Source organism: Enhydra lutris, unplaced genomic scaffold (genome assembly GCF_002288905.1).
Source record: "Enhydra lutris kenyoni isolate GAN:26980312 unplaced genomic scaffold, ASM228890v2 scaffoldscaffold110, whole genome shotgun sequence".
NCBI lineage: Eukaryota > Metazoa > Chordata > Mammalia > Carnivora > Mustelidae > Enhydra > Enhydra lutris.
The window spans coordinates 847589-865625 of record NW_019154194.1 but is presented as its reverse complement, the minus strand read 5'-3'; the positions used below and the strand labels follow the sequence as shown (position 1 = coordinate 865625).

Here is an 18037-nt window from a genome sequence, read left to right as displayed (position 1 = left end):
CAGTATAAGAGATGGTGCCTGTCAAGTGCGCCTGTCAAGCCTGGCATTGGGAAAGCCCCCCAAAACTTCCAGCCAGTGTTTAGTGTTGTTGTTGTTGTTGTTGTTAGGGGCCCACCCTCTTTCCCAGGCCCACATGCCCTGTTCCAGATATGTTGGCCTTGGTGGAGGCAGCTGGAGGGAGGGCTGGGGTAGCTGGGGCAGGCATGTCCCAGACACTCAGCTGGAGGACTCAGCCCCTCCAGCCTGGGGATCCTGCGCCCCAACTTCCCCAACACACACATGATTTGGGGTCTGCAGCCTCCTGAGGTGGGCCTTTGGGCCAGAGTATTTTCCCTTCTGAAGGGGGCGGACCCTGTGGTTTCCTCCCTGGGTGACTTCCGGCTGAGAGGGCTTGGCCCCCAGAGAGGGCGGGGAGATGACACAGTTGTTCCCCCAGCCCTGCGGGGCGGGCAGCATGGTTCACTCCAGCATGGGGGCTCCAGGTAAGGGGCCTGGGGCCAGCGCCCGCTGCCTGCCCTGCCCTTCCTCCTTAGCTGTCTCCTCTTATTTTCTTTCGCTCTGTACCTCACCAGCTCCCCCTTCCCACCCTGGGTCCCTACCCTCAGCTCCTCTTTCCCCTTCCCTTCCACTCCAAGCACCTGGGGGCTTCTGATCTCCCTCCTCATCTGTGCTGCCATGTTCTGAGGGCTGGGGGGGGGGGGAACGATGGAGCCCTGTGTTGGTAGCAGGCTCTTATATGGAGGATCAGTGAGTGGGCTTCTTGGTGGGGCGGCTGCTAAGGGGTGGGAACACTAAGTTGCAGGATTTTTCAGTGCGTGTGAGTTTCTGTGTGTGTGTAGGTGACTGGTAGTTCTGAGTCCTCCGAGTATGCCTGTCATGTGTCTGTGCTTGCGGGGCTCTTGTGTGTGGCATTGTGGGCTCGCCTTGGCAATGATCTCTTGGCTCACTGCCTCACTTCATTTGTCTTCAATGTCACCTCCTCAGGGAGGCCTTCCCTGACCTCCTTGTCTGAACTGGCAACCAATCCCACCATTCTCAGTCCCCTTGCCCCTGCTTTGTCTTTCCTTTATGGCATTTATCACCGCCTGGAAATTTATTATATGTCAGCAGACCAGGTGGATGTTGGGTGCCAGGCACCGTACAACGTGATTTGTATTTGTTGGCTCATTTGATAAAATGTGTCTCTCTCTGCATAATGATAGTCATCTCCCAGCAGTGCTGATGGGACAGTTAAATGAGGTAATGTGTGTAGATGCTTAACACAGTGCCTGGAACACAGCAAGCGTCAGCACTGCGTGATTGTTTCGTTTGTGGCTATATAGGTGTGAGTGTTGGTATGTGTCCCATTCGTGAGCATCTGCGGGATGAGTCCTGGTTTGGCATGTGCCATCCTCTCTGCATCTGTGTGTGTGGGCATCCCTGGGATCCTTCAAACACATATATTTTTTGAGCAGTTCCATGCTGGGTGATGGAAATATAACTGAAAAAGGGAGCCTGGGGCCCGTCCTCCCGGAGTTCCCAGTTGGGACACACAGACCTGTTGGCTAGACAGCAGAGGAGGCATGGGCAGAGGAGTCAGGGCTGGGATGCTGGAGACACAGGGAGCCGTGGGAGCCCAGAAGGCTGGCCTGGTTGAGCCAGTGGGGTGTCAGAGAGGGCTTCCTGGAGGAGGGGACGTGTGGGCTGAGATGTGAAGGATGAGTGGGTATAAGCAAGACAAAGGAGGTGAAAGAGGGGGTTGAGATGGAGGGAAGAGTACTTACAGGATGGCACATGGTTATTTATTGAGGTGACTGTCTGTGCAACTATGTATGTGTGTGCGCACATACAGTGTAGACCCAGGGATCCGGGGCATTGCACATGCATGCCCTCTGCTCCACCCCGGACTCATGCCCATCTGGGGTTGAATGGGGGCCTCGTATGTGCTGGAAGTCCTGAGTTAGACCCCTGGCTGGGGATTTCTCACAGAGCTGCCCTGCCCGGGAAATCCACCTGGCTTCCCTGCCTGGACGAGAATGAATACACTGCATGGTCTTGGGCAGATCATTTGTCCCACCTGGGCTTGAGCTCCACACCTGCGAACTGGGTTCAGGGGTCCACCCTGGCCATCTCCCAGGATGAGCTGATTCTGGATGTGTGAGTGTGCACTTGTGTGTGTGTGTGTATGTTCATCTGGGGGGCCTGGGTATGTGTGTGTCTGTCTGTCTGTGTCAGTCCGTGTGTCTGTCTGTGAGTGACTCTGAGTATGTGTGCACATTTGTGTGTTTCCAAGTAACTGTATGTGTGTATGCACACGTGCGTGTGCATGTCTCCGTGTACCTGTCTGTGTGGCTCTGGGCATATGTATGCGTCTATCTGAGCAACCAGAGTGCATGTGTGTATGCACGTCTGTCTATCTGTCTGTGAGTGACTCAGGTGTGAGTATGTGTGTGTGTCTGAGTGACCTCTGTGTGTGTGTGTGTGTGTGTGTGTGTGTGTGTACACATGCATGTCTATTTGTATGTCTCTTTGTGACTCCAGGGTGCGATTCGGTGTATGTGGGCATATGTGTGTGTTGTCTGTCTGAGTGACCTGGGTGTGTGAGTGTGTGTGTAAGTGCAGGTGTACTTGCACATGTCTAGGGTGTGTTTTGCATATGTGCCCATGTCATTTTGTCTGGGTGTGTGTCTTCTGCCTGGGCTCTGTGCGCACCTGTCTCTGTGTGTGTTTGCATGGTCTGTCCTCGTCTGGGCCCTGCCCGGCTGAGGCTGTGGTGTGTGTGCGACGTAGCAGCTCTAGCCTGTTGTCTGCACAGCTGCGGGGGCCACCCTCTCTTGTTGTGTCTGCTGCCTCTCTCGCCATCCCTCCCTCCTGACAGCTCAGAAGTGTTCACTCCCTTGAGGCCACCCAGGGACAGATGTGGGGTGGTGGGGGTGTGAGGTGCTGCTCCTTGGGAGGCAAGGACCAGGCCAGCTGGGCCCGCAGAGGTTCCCGGCAGCGTGAACCCTGCCCACAGGGGCTCCCAAGCCGCAGCCTTGATTGAAGCCCGCTCTGAAGGCAGGAGACCCAGGGGACAGGCCAAGAGGGGCCAGGAGGGGTGAGGGGCAGCCCTTGGGCCCTCTATATTTAGCCCCATTTTCGGTAAGTGCTAACGAGAAGCTGGCCGAAGTCTGCTAAAACCGGCTGGGGGAAATGCAGAGGAGAAGTGAAAGTCCGGGGAGGGAGGGGCGAGGGAGGGGTGGGGAGGGCGGAGGGGACCCAGAGTCCCAGGCCTGAGGCAGTGGGGCAAGCGAGTGTGACCCCAAGGGTGTGGGTAGCCCTGGGTGTGTCTGACTCCAGGATGGTAGGATTGAAGGGGCCCAGCAGAATTCTGCATTGCTTTTTCCTGCCTGGCCCTCTAAAGAGTTATACACTGCCTGGGACGGGAGAAGGGAGGGATGACTACAGTCACATGACCAAGCAGCCTTTCTGTGTGAATGAGGCCTTGAGATGAGCTTCGGAAGACACCGGGGAGCCAGAGCATATTCGATGGCCTGGTGGGGGTGGGGGAGGGGGATTTTTCAAAGTCCAGATGTCCAGGTCTCCCCTTGTCCCTGTGAAAGCAGAGAGTCTGGGTGAGAATAGGTGTCAGCGTTTATCTAGAGTCAAGAGACCGGGGCCTGGGCGGACAGCCTGCAGGACGGATGCGTCATCAGGCCTCTTAAGGGGATTGCCAGTGCCCTCCAGTGTTAAGGCATCATTTGGCTTCGGGCCTGTGGTGGAAATGGAGTCCCCTCTTCATCCTTGGTAGGGATGATTTGATGACTCCCTTTTCGTGGATTGTGGGAAGGAGGAAAGAAAAGAAAGATGGACTTGGGCAAAGGGCAACACTGGCCATTTTGCAGGAAGCCCGGCCAAATGCTGCAGGGTGCCTGGGCTGTGTGCGATTTGGGGTGGTGGAAGAATTAGGGAGAACAAGGGAAACAGAGTGGTGGAGATTTCCTCTCATGCCACCTTTGCCCCCATGGCCACTATCCCTGAAGAGGTTACTTCAAAGATTTAGGTTGGAGTTGCTTGGGGATTGGGGCTCAAGGTCAAGGTGGCAGGTGGCGACAGGGAGAGAGGCTTACCTGGGACAAGATTGGGTCCTGGTCTGTCAGAGATTCTTGCACGCATTCATTCATTCCAAAGACAGTCCCAGCCAGGGCTGCTGGGCTCTAAGAAGCTCATAGTCTGGGGCAGGGGGAGGCCATTGCCCAGGGGGTCAGAGTGTGTTAGGGAGGGGGAGGCAGGGGGTTTCCAGATAAGAAAGACACTAAACACTTGAGGAGTCAGGGAGGACCTCACAGAGGAGGTGATGTGTGAGCTGGGACCTTAAAGAGGAGCCAGAGTTTGCTAGTAGAGAAGAAAAGGTCACCAGCTGGGGGGAAGAGGGAGATCAGGGCCTCAGGGCACCCTGTGCACTCGACCCAGATGTCCTGGGTTGGGCAGTGTTGTGGACCCCAAGATGAGTCAGACCTGCCCTCAAGGGGGTCCTAGTCTGATGGGGGAGATGTACTGGGGCCCAGATGGCTGCAGCCTCTAGGACAATCACCAGGGGAGTGGGTGGAGGGAGCCACCGTCATAAGGGACAAAGCCTGTGCTGGGGCCTGAAGGATGAGTAGGAGCTTGCCAGGTGGACAGAGTGGGGGGCAGCCTTCCAGATGGGGGGAGCAGCCCATACCGAGGCCTCAGGAAACATGTGTTAAATGGTAGAGAGACAGCAGGACAGAGGCAGAAACAAGTAGAGAGAGAGAGCCAACACTTAGTACCCACTCTTCTGAGCTGGGGGTGCCGGGGAGCCAGCAGTGAGTCAGAGCAGGCCTGCCCCAGGTCTGGTGGGAAAGGATGGGGACACAGAAGGCCATGGGCCTGTGGGCTCAGGGCTAGGACAGTGGGAGGGCACTGCAGTGGGAGGCTGTATTATTTTCCCAGGGCTGTCATCTTGAAGTACTGTATGCTGGGTGGCTTAAACAACAGAAATTAACTTCCCTGAAATCTGGAAGCTCGAAGTCCAAGATCAAGGTGGCAGTGGGTTGGTTCCTTCCGAGGCCTCTCTCCTTGGCTTGGGAGGACCGACTTCTCCCTGAGTCTTCATGCTGGCTTCTTTCTGTGTGTCTGTGTCCCAATTTCCTCCTCTTATGAGGACACTAGTCATATTGGATTAAGGCCCACCGTAATGGTCTCATTTAACTTGATTACCTCTTTGAAAACCCTATCTGGGTTTTTCTTGGGGAGACAGGGAGCTGTGGAAAGGTTCACAGCCAGATTGTGGGGAGATCCTCCCTGGGGCCTGATGGATACTGGCTGGGAGGAGGGGCCAGGGAGGAGGTTGGAGCAGGAGTCTCAGGGATGCTAGGAGGTCTGGGATGCAGGACCACACTAGCATCAGTGGTCACTGGGAGCTGGACCAAGTTCTGTGTCATGTAGAGGCAGGATTAAGGTGGGGTCTCTCACCTGGGACCAGCACCTGGGGCCTCCTCCTGTGTCTCTCAAGATCATGAGCCACTCACCACCACCCACGGCCTAGAAGCAGGGCCTGAGCTCCCATAGCAGCATCCTGGGCACCTGCTCCCCACACCGCCCTCGCCAGCCTCTGCCTTAGTAGTGCTGTGTACTGGCTCTTTTCTTTTCTTTTCCTTTCCTTTCTTTTCTTTTCTTTTAGTTTTTAATTTTTTTCTTTTTTTTTTTTTAAGTGAAAACATACTTATAGTAAAGTGCTTGAATTTTAAAGGTGCAGCTTGATGAATTTTCCCTATGTATGGAACCACATAACCACCCAACAGATGACGGTACAGAACATTTCCAACCCCCTGCAGGCCTCCTCACGCCCATTCCCCGTCAGCAAGCCCCAGACGGTACCCAGAGCCTGACCTTGGCCATCTGGTATCATCTTGCCTGTTTGTGAGCTTCCTGTAATTGGAATCCTACCGTCTGTCCGCTTTTGTGTCTGATGTCTTTCCCTCGGTGTCGGGCCTGCAAGACTCAGGGGTGCGTGTGATGCAGGAGTTTGGTCCTTTTCTTGTAGTGGGGCATTTCACTGCATGGACAAACCACATTGTGTCCATCTGCTGAGAGGCCCTTGACTTGTTTCCGGTTTGGGGCCATTTGGAAGGGGCTGCTGTGTGCCTGCGGGCTTAGGGGCCGGGTGTTTCTCTGTCTGAGGAGGTTGCCCGGGAGTGGATGTGCGGGGTCCTAGGGAGGGGGCACCTCTTCAGTTTTCCTGAATTGTGCTTATATCGATTTACACTCCCACGAGCAGTATGTGACCTGGCTTTTTAATCAGTAATTTTAAACCCGAGCAGCGTTTCATGTCGAGTAACCCTCAATTGCAAAATTCCTGGACATTTTTTTTTTCCCAGTTGCTGAGAACGTCCTAGCTCTCGTTAGTGGGCCTTCTTTAAATATCTTGGGCACGGAACACTCTTGGGTTGGACACCCCCTTTGATAGGGCATCGTGGTTTAGGCAGGGATGTGGAGTGAGTGGTGGGGAAGACCTTCGGGTCAGAGTCAGGGTCACGAGTGAGGTCTGGGGCCACACTGGGAGTCAAGGTCAGATGAAGGGCTTGTACCACCTGGATGGGAGTTGGGATTCAGGGTGGGTAAGGGGACTGAGAATGGGTAGGGCAGAAGCCTAGGTTTGTGTGGGGTCTAGGACTAGAAAGGGTTGGATTTGAGATGGCATCAGTCAGGGTGAACTCCAGTAGGGGTGACAGCTGGAGATGAGGCCGGCAGAAATCACAGCAGGGGTCCACTAGACCATAGCAGTCCTGATTAAAAGCAGGAGCTCTGGAGTCATGAAGACTGGTGTCCAATTGGAGCACCTCTACTGTCATACCTCTACTATGCTCTCTGGCCCTCAGTTTCCTCCTCTGTAAAATGGGGGTAATATTAGCACCAACTGCTACTGTGAGCTCTGAATCACTTAATGCTGTGCTCAGCACTGGTAAGCGCTTGCCTTTCCATTCTCAGCATCGGAGTGTTGTGAGGGCAGAGCATTGCTTTGTGTCCCCGGTGCCAGCTGGCTGTTTGCCCCCTCCCCTCATGTCCTGGGTTTACGGGACGATCGCGTGGCACTGCATTTGTATGCTGGGGTACCCGGGTTGGATCTGGGGTGCAGTCGGGATTCAAGGCTGGAGTCCTGGGGTAGCCTAGGAGTAAGGCTAAGGACCTGGTCAGGGGCAGAGCTGGATGGTGTTGGAGTCGGGGTTCCGAGGTCCAGTGGGGCTGCCGGGCCTGTGTGCTGAACGTGAGAAGGGAGGCCAGGAGGCCAGGTGGGGGTCAGGTGTGGACAGGAACATTGTGGGCTGAGGGAGGGGCAGAGGGCGCCGAATCCCACGCAGAGATCAGAAGACTCACTCCTTTGGGGATGCTACAGCCCTTCACACCCCCAGGCCCCACTCAGAGTGGAAAACATGTCTCACCCGAAACCTGGTGAGGCAGGACGGGCGTGCCTCGGGAGGAGGCCCAAGGCTGACTCGCTCCTGTGGAACATCACCCACATTCTCCCGGGCACCAAAGCCTTCCTGCGACCACCAGCCGCCTCCCACCCTGTCCCAGGGCCTCACGGGAGCTGGCCCTCCCCGTGCCACCTTCTGCAGGGGTGAAAAGGATCCCGTTCTTGTCCTGCCAGAGGAGGGCAGAGGCCCAGTAAGGAGGGCATGTCTCCTGGAAAGAGGCATCTGCAAGGTGGCATGGGGTGCGGGGGGTTTGGAGAGAGGCCCGGGTGGTGCCCAAGGGCCCTCCTGGCTTCCCTCACCCCACTTATATCCCTCTTCTGTCCCCAGAAATAAGAATGTCTAAGCCCCTGGAGGCCGAGAAGCAAGGTCTGGACTCCCCGTCAGAGCACACAGGTGGGTGGGGAGGGGAGCAGGGAAGGCAGGGGGCCCGTGGGGTGGGGGAGCTGCAGGGCTGTGGGGGGCACAGGTGACAACTCACTTTCCCTCTCGTTGCAGACACTGAAAGAAATGGACCAGACACTAACCATCAGGTCAGGAGGGAGTGGATGAGCTGGAGGGGTGGGAAGGGGGAGAAGGGAACAGAGGGGCCCTCTGTGGGGGAGGGGCAGGGTTTCAGAGCTGAGCTGCTTCACCTCACTCTTCCGATTCCCCACCCCAATTTTTTCTTCCTAGAACCCCCAGAATAAAACCTCCCCGTTCTCCGTGTCCCCAACCGGCCCCAGCACCAAGGTAAGCACCTATCCGAACAGCCACGGCAGAGGAAAGAGGAGGGTGTCCTGTGATGGGTTGGTGTCTGGGAGAGGGTCCTACACACCTCTGTGGGCCCAGGGCCTGAAGGGGGGCGACATGGAGCCCTGATACCTTGGTGACAAGGCTCCTCCCGCCCCTTCTCACACTTGGGCTCCCGCCCCAGGCCTGTGACTCACCCAGGCTCCTTCCCCTTCCCTGGGGGGTGGGGGTGGCCAGGGAAATCCCCCCCAGAGCCCCAGGGTGATGAACAACAGGAAGCTGAGGGCCCCGCCCCCATCCCAACTTCCCTGACAGGGGCCTGCCCTACCCCTCCAGCCCCCCAACACACACACTCAGGGGCCAGCCAATAGAGGGGGATAAGGATTGGGGGGCAGACACAGTAAGGATGGTTGACATTGATGGGGAGGCTGGAAGTGGCCAGACAGAACAAATCCCTAATCCAGATGGGGCCCAGGCCTCCACGCTCCAGTCTGTCTGGGTTGAAGGCGGCATGGAGGGCAGGGACAGAGGGGTCCTTGGCAAGGCATGGGGTTGGGAGCCAGGAACTACTCTGTGACCTTGGGAAAATCACTGTCCCGCCCCGCCCCCTACCGCTGCTGGGCTTCTCAGTTTCCTCTTCTCTAACATGGGGGGCTATAAGATCCCATGGCCTCTGAGGTACCCTGATGCATTTTAGCGGGTGGGCATCTTGTGCTGAGTGAGTTGGCCGGGGCCCAGGGGTGAAGGGCTCTGGCTCTGGCCTCCTTCCCTCTCATCTCAGGCACGGTTCTGGCCTTAGCCCTTGGAGCGGAGCGCATATGCATTGCCCCGACCCTCTCCCTCCTCAGCTCTATCTTTGCAGCCTCTCCCAGCCCCACAGCAGCCTTGCTTCTGTGTGGGGAAACCAGGGGACCCTAGGAAAGAAGGGTTCTCGCTGCCCTTCCCTCGCCTGCACCCTGGTTCCTCGGGAAAGCCCGAGGCAGAGAGGGCATTGACCTCTGACTCTGGGCCTCTGTCCACACCTCGTCCTGTTCGCTGGTGGCCTCTGTTTTCCCCAGCTACAGTGATTCATGTGCTCCCATCATGATTTCAGACACATCCACACACTGCCGTGTACAACTATGTACGTTATAATCGTGTTAATTGGCTTCAATTTTAAAAACATTTTATTATGGAAAATGTGAAGCAGGTACAAAAGGAGAAAAAAAGAGTATCATGAAAGTAAGCCCCCAGGTACCCATCAGTCAGCTTCAGCAATTCTCAGCTTATGAACTGGCTTGCTTTTTCAACAGCTCAAATAAATGTCTTTTAAATGGAAATTTCATGAATGGAAAACCAGAATCTCTTGCCGTGGAAATAAATGCAATGATTTTTTTTTTTTTTGTAAGTAATCTCCATGCTCAACGTGGGGCTCGATCTCGTGACCCCGAGATCAAATGTCAGTGCTGTACCGACGGAGCCAGCCAGGCGCCTCAACACAATGATTATTAAAATGTACCCAGAGACTCCTGCCTGCTGATGGGTCTAAGCCGGAGGCCTTCCCTTCATTTGTTAGAAAGGGAGGTGAGCAGTGCTGGGGGTGAGGTGCTAGACCCATCTCAGCCCCTAAGGGAGGCTTTCTCAAGAGAACCAGAAAGAATGAAAGAAATCCCAAAGACTCACCATGTTGGTTGTTTTTATTTTTTATATTTTTAACTTTTAATTGAAATGTGACAATACAGAGATCCTCAGTGGATTTTCACAAACTGAACACCTACGTTGCCTGCACCAGGTTAAGAGGCAGAACACAGCCAGACTTCCGGAGGCCCCCGATTTCCCACCACGGGATGCGGCATCCCTGGACCCTTCAGACTTTCTGACATTTGTCTCCATCCCCTGGGGCACATGCTCTGGGATTTGGCCTTGGCCAGGCCTCTGTTTATCTCACACTGCATTCCAAATGCCACACACCCCCCTGCCAAGCTGCTGTGTCACCTTGCACAAGTTGCTTGCCCTCTCTGGAACCCCTCTTGTAAAATGGAGCTGGGACATTGGGCTGAGGGATTAGGGATCGTCCTTCAGCCCAGCATCCCCTCTGGGCCCGAGAGCTCGATTCTCCAAGCCTCGCCCACCCCACCCACACACGTCCTTTACCAGCTGACCTCTCAGGCAAGCCTACCGTGGCCTGGCCTTTCTGTCTAGGAGAGGAGGAAGACCATGACTGCTCTATGCCAGTCTGTCCTATGTGTTTGATACAAGACGCATCTACATACTGCACCGAGAGACAAGGCGGGGTTCGGTGGACTTCTGGGGTGGGGGCTAAAAGCTGGCAGCATCTGGGCCACATCTGGCCTACATATGTGCTTGGCTGGTCCTGCCAGCAGATTTTTTTTTTAGGTTGTTTTTGGGTTTTGCTTTAGATTTTGAAATGAGTGGTTGGTGGGAGCAGAGGGGGAGCTGAGTAAGCTTCCCCTCCTCCAGGAGGCCCACACGCACCACCAGCCCACCCCTCCTCACCTGCCCACGCCACCCGTTTGCACTGTCTGCCTCTTTCTATACTTACTTGAATTCCAGATCCATGTTCCAAGGGGGTGATTTTTTTTTTTTTTCATTCTTCCAATGAAGTCTCACTTCATTAATGGGAGGTGCATCTCTGGCTGAAGCCTATGAGGGCTTGGTGCCTGGAACTCTATTCTTTGATGCCCCGAGCCCCCTGCTGGCACATTCCTCATTTTACAGATGGAGAAACCGATCCCCACCCCCCAGAGGGGAAAACTGCTCTCCAAAGGTGCTCCCTCCTTTTTGGTGCAGGGGGGGGGTGTTAGCCCTACTGAATGATGAGCAACCCGAGGCCAGAGGGGTGGCCTGAGATCACTGGCCAGTCGGCACAGGGCCCTGCCTCCATGCCCCAACGCCCCCCTCCTTTACCAGCCCGTGGCTGCCGTTGCCACACACGTGCCCTCTCTTTGGTTCACAGGTGGGCATTCTCTCTGGCCTCCACTTAACATTCTGGGGTCCCGGACCCTGCCTCTCTCCCCCCCAGATCAAGGCTGAAGACCCCAGTGGCGACTCAGCCCCAGCAGCACCCCCGCCCCCCCCAGCCGGCTCAGCCACATCTGCCCCAGGCCCAACTCATGTTGACGGGCAGCCAGCTAGCCGGGGTAAGTACTTGGGGAAGGATGGGGAACATGGGCCACCCATCTGTTACAGGACCCGTGGCAGGGGGTGTCCTACCAGGGCCGCGGCCACGCTCTCATGCCCGCCTCCTGCCCTCCTCAGGCCTCCTGGAAGACTTGCCCCCTAACCTGCTTGGCTCGGGCACTAACCCCTCTCTGCCTTCTCTGCTCCTCCCGCCCCCCTCCGCCCCTCCTTTGGCCCTGCCGCCCATGCCCCACAGCTCACGGCGCTGATGCCAACTCAGCAGCAGCTCCTCCTGCAGCAAGCCCAGGCCCAGCTCCTGGCCGCCGCCGTGCAGCAATCCAGTGCCGCCGCCGCCGCTGCTGCCGCCTCCTCCACCTCCTCCTCCTCTTCCTCCTCCTCCTCCTCTGCCTCCTCCTCGACCTCGCAACCCCCAGCCTCCTCTGGGGGGGCTGACCTGCCACCACCACAGCCTGCCAGCCAGCCCCCCGGGACCCCGCAGCTCACCCTCTCCCAGCCCATCCAGCTCACAGCACAGGTAAGGGCAGCCCTGGGGGGCAGGCGCCCTCCAGTGGAGGGCCCGCAGAAGCCCGGTGTGTAGGCGGCTGACCGTCTGTGTGGACGCTTCTGACCACCGGTCACGTGCCAGGCAGCTCCCAGCAACCCAAGGAGGCCTTTGGGGAAGCCCCCCCCCGCCCCCATGTCTCAATGGGGTACAGCGAGGCTCAGGGGGAGGGCCTCCTCCATGTGGTGGTACCCCCGGCTAAGCGCTTTCTGTGTGTCTCACCGAGGTCTCCCAGACACCTGGGAGGTTGGCCCATTATCCTCAGTTTACGACTGAGGAAATGAGGAGTCACCTCTGTGGAATGGTGCCCACATGGGCTCAGAAGGAAAGGCCAAGGCTCTGAGCCAGCGCCCTATAATGTGTGCTGGGGCATATCCAGTGAGAGATGCTCTTTCAGAAAAGAGGCCTGTGGCCGCTGGGTCAGGGAATGCCGCAGCTGCTCTGGCCATTCTGGACACTTCCAGCTACACTGAATCATGAGCCAGTAGCTGTATTCATTTCCCAGGGCTGCCGTGACACAGCCCCGCAAACTGGGTAGCTCTAGGGAGAATCTCTCTCTGCTTCCTTCAACTTCTTCTAGTTTCTGGTAGTGCCCGAAATCCAAATCCTTGTAGTTGGATCACTCCAATCTCTGCCTCTTTGGTCATAAAGCCGTCTTCTCTCTGTGCGTGTCTGTCTCTGCATTCACCTTTCCCCTTCTTAGTGTAAGGACACCAGTCATTGCATTAGGGCCCACCCTAATGACCTCATTTAACTTGATTACATCTGCAAAGACCATGTTTCCAAATACAATCATATTTGTAGGCACCAGGGGTTAAGACTTCCAACACATCTTTTTGGGAGACCCAATTCAACCCAAGATAGTGGCCCACAAATTTCCTATGAGGAGAGTTGGTGGAACAGAGTAGGTAGAACAGAGCCTCCCGTCCTGATGGCCCTGCTCTCTCCATCCACACTTGTTTCTATTACCCATTGGTGCTATCTGCCTGGGTTCTCTAAGCATTTCAGTCTGTGGCCCGTGTTCCAGGGCAGTGAAGGTCCTGAGAAGTCCTGCAGCAAGGAGCCTTGTTTAACTTCCCTTCGCCCTGAGTTTCCCACAATGACTGTTCTTTGGATCGCTTTTCTTTCTCTCTATCCACTGCCTTTCGTGGAACCCTGGGGGCCAGACACTGTCTACACAGAGAAGGTGTCCGGTGCCCACAAGGTTTCCCTTGACAGAGTTCAGCTTCTGATGGGCCCATTCCACTACTGACCAGCGCTTTCACTGAGACAGTCTTTAATGCTGAGCTGGTTTCTGCCTCCTTAGAGCTTCCTGCCTCTGGGCCTCGTTCTGCGGAGACTCATAGAGCAATCTATATCACTGCTCTGTGACAGCTCTTCCAGACTTAGCCCCATGGTGCCTGGCTTGCCACAGCAACTGTAACTGGAGTCTGGCAGGTGCTGCCTTGGTAGCAGGCACTGTGCTAACCGTGACCTCCTTGAATCCACAAATCCTCATCCTGGGCAAGGGCACCCCAAGGGGCAGAGCAGCCTGGGAGTCCAGGGCTCAAATCACATGATCTAGGGCTGCTGCCTGTAGCCATCCTTCCCACCTTCCCCCTCCCCACACTAGAGATCTAAGCAGCTGGTGGCGGGGGAGTTCCTCTTAGCGCACTCAGCTCTTCACAGAGCATCCCCAATACTCAGGGCTCCTCCCTCCCCCAGGTCTTAAGTGTCTGTGCCCTGGCTCCCGTTCTCCCGTTCTCCTGTCTGCCTGGAAGTCGGCTCCCTCCCTTTACCTTCTCTTCAGCCTTTAAACCTCAGCTTGGGAGTCCACACCTCCAGGAAGTCTTCCAAGACTTCACTCCCTCCACCTGCTTTGATTTCCTGCCTCCTGCCTTCTCTGGAGGCCCCCAGCCCCTTTCCTTTGCTTCTGGCCCTAATCACCAGTGCTGGGTCTGAATATGCCAGAGGAAGCATCTGTGGAAGGGACAAAGACTCCAGTGGGGGAAGAGGGATGGAGCAGCTTCGTGCAGGTCAGCCAGGCATCCTCCCTTGGGAGCGGCAGGCATTCCTTCCGTGCATACACTTCTAAAACCACCTCCTCCAAGCTCCCTGCCACCTGCTGTCCTGCCTAGACTCTGATTCTCAAGGCCTCCTCCAACCCCTTCCTCTCGCTCCTCCCTCCCCAGCCCGGATCTGCTGGGGTTTGCCTTCTGCAACTAGGAAGCTGAGCCAAATTTCTTTCCCGAGAGTTCTGTCACCCTGTGACCTCATTTCCCTAACAGACAAATGTTTATCCCGTACCACCAAGGGCTCCAGGCACCGTGCCAACCAGCTGCAGTGGGTACCACAGTCCTCCCCGCTTAGCTGCCCCCTGTAGCCCCAGTTGTCTCGCCGCTGGACTTGACCGCTCTTCCTCAGCCTGTGTCCCATGCCTGCCCGTTCTGCTTCCTGTGCCCGCTCCGCTCTGTCCTGTGGTCATTTCACAGACATTTCCCGGCCTTCCGTGTGTCAGGCCCTGGCGGGAAGCTAAAGGCTTAGGAATGACTCAGATCCTTCCTTGCCCCCTCAGGGCTCACAGTCTTCTAGGGAAACAGACACACCAGCGAACCACTAAGAAATGTTTTACTTGAACAATACTAAGAAAGTAAAAAACACCCTTAGCCCTATCATTTTTAAATTACATGAAGTGCTAAGGGAAAGTCCCCCGTCTGTCCCTCAAATGCCAGCTTCCAAAGTAATGTCAATTCAACCATTTGGCAGGAACCTTCCCTGCATTTTCCCAGCTCATACAGAGAAAAGGACGATTATAACACACTTCTATAATTTGTGTGTCCAGCTCTCAGCACAATGCTTTCCACCAAGGGGGACACGTGGATGTTTACTGAATCAATGAGGGATGTTTTGCTGCAACTTTTCAATCAAGGGTAGGGAAGACCTCTCTCCAGGGGAGTAATTCAGAATGACTGGGGTAGGGGTAGGCATTGATTGAAAATTTACATTAACCGTTAAAACATCATCTTGTATTTGGAGAGGAAAAAAAAAATCCCTATTTTCATAATATGACTGTGGCAAATAAAGCTTAACGAAATCTTTTAGGCGGGCAGGACCTAGTGAGTACAGGTTTCCCAGAGAAACCCATTGGATGTGGTGGGAGTGTGAGAGAAGACAGGGGAACTGCGTCTGAGGGAATCAGAGAAGGCTTCCTGGAGGAGGGGGAATCTCGCCTGAGCGGGGACAAGTAAGAGTTTACCAGGTATATGAAGGGGAGAAAGCTGTTCCAGGCCTGGAGCGTAACGTAAGAGAGTGCGGTGGGCTTGGGAATGGGGGGTCGGGGGCCAGCAGTGGAAGAATGCGCAGGATGGGCTAGCAGGGGTAGCAGTGGGACCAAACACCATGCCAGGTGGCTGAAGAAGGAAAGGGGATATTTGGCTCAGATCACCGAAGAGGCCTAGCCTGGAATGTGGGGCCCGGACCCAGGGGTCTGCCTCTGTTTTCATTCTGAGCCACGCAAAATGGGCGCCTGCCCATTTCGACTTGCAGCCTCAGTGCCTAGAGAGATAAAACAGCCAGCCAGGGTTGAGTTAGTGTCCTCAACCCCTGCGGAGGTCGGGTCAGCCCACCTGGACCGTGTGACCTGAGAATGGGGGAGGGCAAGTCCCCAAGAGGAAGAGATGGATCCTGTTGCTCGGGGAAGGGGCAGTGGGTGCTGGGTCATCCATACCTAGAGACATGGGGTCAGTGTACCTTGGAGCCGGGCCAGGGTGTATCAGTCGCCCCACAACTGCGGGGTTGGGGTCTGCTGTTACTCACCTATCCTGGCATTTTTACATGAGGGAGTAGCAGGGGGTATAACACAGAATGTGCAGAAGGCATTTTTGCTCCCTGTTGGGTTGCGGATTGGCTGTGTTCTGCCCCAATCGCTGGGACTTCCTGGGCTCTGTGCGGCAGGGCCATGTCTGGGGGAGGGGGCACAGAGAAGAGCCCTTGCTCTCTAGAGCCACACCTCTCTCAGAGGTGTGGGCCACCTCTGCCCACACCACCGGCCCCCCCAAACTTCAGGGCTTCTTCTAGTGAAGTGACTAGAATAACATAGTTGCTTATTCATTTATCCAGGACTTCGGAGCACCTTGTACGTGTCAGGCGCTCATGCATGGCCCCGAGGGAACAGCTATGAATGAGGTGGAGGTGGCTGCCCTTGAGGGCATTATGGGCTAGTGGGGAGACAGACAGTAAACAAGTAAACAAAGTAACAAAACAAGAATGTTTTAGAGTGGGTGTCCTGAAGAAAATGAAACAGACTGGTGTCTTTGAGGGTGGTGGACAGGAGAAGTTTCACTGAGGAGGTGGCCTTTGAATGCTGAGGCCTGAATGAGTCAGTCACGAAGAAGTGAGGAAAAGGTAACGGCAAGTGCAAAGGTCCTGAGGTGGAAGGCAGCTTGACACCAGGGCATGGAGGAGGGTGGTTATGCCTGAAGTTGAGCAAGTGAGTGGGACACAAGTAAGAGGTGAGGTGTCTTCTAGGCCACATAAGTGGGTTTGGAATGTCTGCCAGATATGATGGGAAGCTGTTGGGGTTTGTTAAACAGGCAAGTGGCATGAGCCAACTGACCCTTTACAAAGCTCCCTCCAGCTGCCATAGGGAGAATGGACTGTGGGGGCCCGGAGTAGAAGTAAGGGGCCCAGTGGGAAATGCTGGCAGGCATCCAGGTGGGAGGTGAGTGTGATGGTGGGGGTCTGGGGTACACTTTTGTGTAGATAGGGTAGATCAAGGATGACTCCTAGAATTTTGGCTTCAGTTGGGGAAGACAGGGAGTGGGCACAGGGTGTTTTGGAGGGCAGGAGTAGGGAACCAGGAGTTTCCCTTTGGACATGGCAGGGGATAAAGAGTGTATTCATCATCCAAGTAGAGACATCAAAGAGGCAGACGGGCATTTGAGGCTGGAGCTCGGTGGAGAGGCTGGGGGGTGGGGAGGGGACTGACAGTTATGAGTTGTCAGGCAGAGGACAGGGCTCCTGCCCTTGAGAACTTATGGTCGAGGGGGATGACAGCCAGGGAGTGACAAGGGGTACAGGGGTAGCAGATGCTTGTGCTAGGGGAGTCTGTTGTGATTTCCCAAACACCTTGCAGATACTGATATTACTCAGGCCTCAGTACAATCCAGTAAAGAGTCAGACGTTCTTATCCCCATTTTGTAGATGAGAACACCAAGGCCCCAAGAGAGCTATGACTCAGTGGTAATGACTACCATTTATGCAGGACCACTTGAGTGAACAGAGACCAGACTAAACATGCTACATGTGTTGTTGCATTTAATTCCTGTACTAGCCCCAGGAGGTAAGAATTATTGTGGCATCACTGGAAGAAATGGAGGTGTAAACAGGGTAAGGGATGCCCACATTCCCCGACTGTGTGGAGGACAGTCGTGTGTCTGGCCGTCTCCAGGACACCATGCACTGTCACCCTATAGAACTGGGGAGGCCAAGGCCCAGAAGCGAGCTGGCTTCCCCGGAGTCACACAGGGAGAGGCAAGCAACAGAGCCTGGGCTCAGACCCCCAAGGCTCCCAGCAGTCAGGGACCCTTGCACTCCTCCAACCACCCTCCCACCTAACTCCCTCCGCACAGTTCTGGGCAAGTCAGGGTGCCGTTTCTCCTAGGTGGCTCTCAGGACAGGTGCTCCCTGCCTTCCCAGGCAGCCCTCTCCACCTACAGGGTGACCCGACATGGCTCAGAGGTTCAGGAAGCCCATCCTCATTCTGAACACAACTGTTGACAGTGTCGTTTACATGGTCCTCCAGACACCCCCTTCCTGCCCTCTCCGCTCTGGACTTAATTCTGAACTGTCCATATCTTGGAATGGGGTGTTCAGAACTGGCTATAGATTGCCATATCAGGGATGGCCGGTGAGTGTCACGCGGACACCAGCTCAGTCTGGGTGGCTGCTGGAGCATGTGTGGGGGCCTGCAGCGTGGGGAGGGGTGGTATCTGCCCTGTGCGCTGGAGTGAGGCGCTGCACCTGGCCCCGAACGGCTACAGCAGGGGCCAGGCCTCCTTTAGTTCCTTTTAAAGGCTTTTTTCCACCCCACCCCCCACCCCCAGGTGGAACCAAGCCCAGATGGGAAAATGGACATTTATACTCCGATTCACCCGTGTGTCACGTAAATTGAGTGTCAGTCTTTCTGCCC

The 18037-nt window shown here is 55.6% G+C and overlaps 1 protein-coding gene across 1 annotated transcript in view; it reads left to right on the top strand.

The window, feature by feature from the left end:
• Nucleotides 1–431: 431 nt before the first annotated feature.
• The window catches only part of LOC111139537 (POU class 2 homeobox 2), a 32331-nt gene continuing 14725 nt past the window's right edge, over nucleotides 432–18037 (top strand). Inside the window, 6 exon segments of the mRNA XM_022491835.1 lie at nucleotides 432–482; nucleotides 7785–7850; nucleotides 7953–7987; nucleotides 8130–8186; nucleotides 11209–11250; nucleotides 11252–11326. Of these exon segments, the coding sequence (XP_022347543.1) occupies nucleotides 455–482; nucleotides 7785–7850; nucleotides 7953–7987; nucleotides 8130–8186; nucleotides 11209–11250; nucleotides 11252–11326 (303 nt within the window). The 5' untranslated portion in view covers nucleotides 432–454.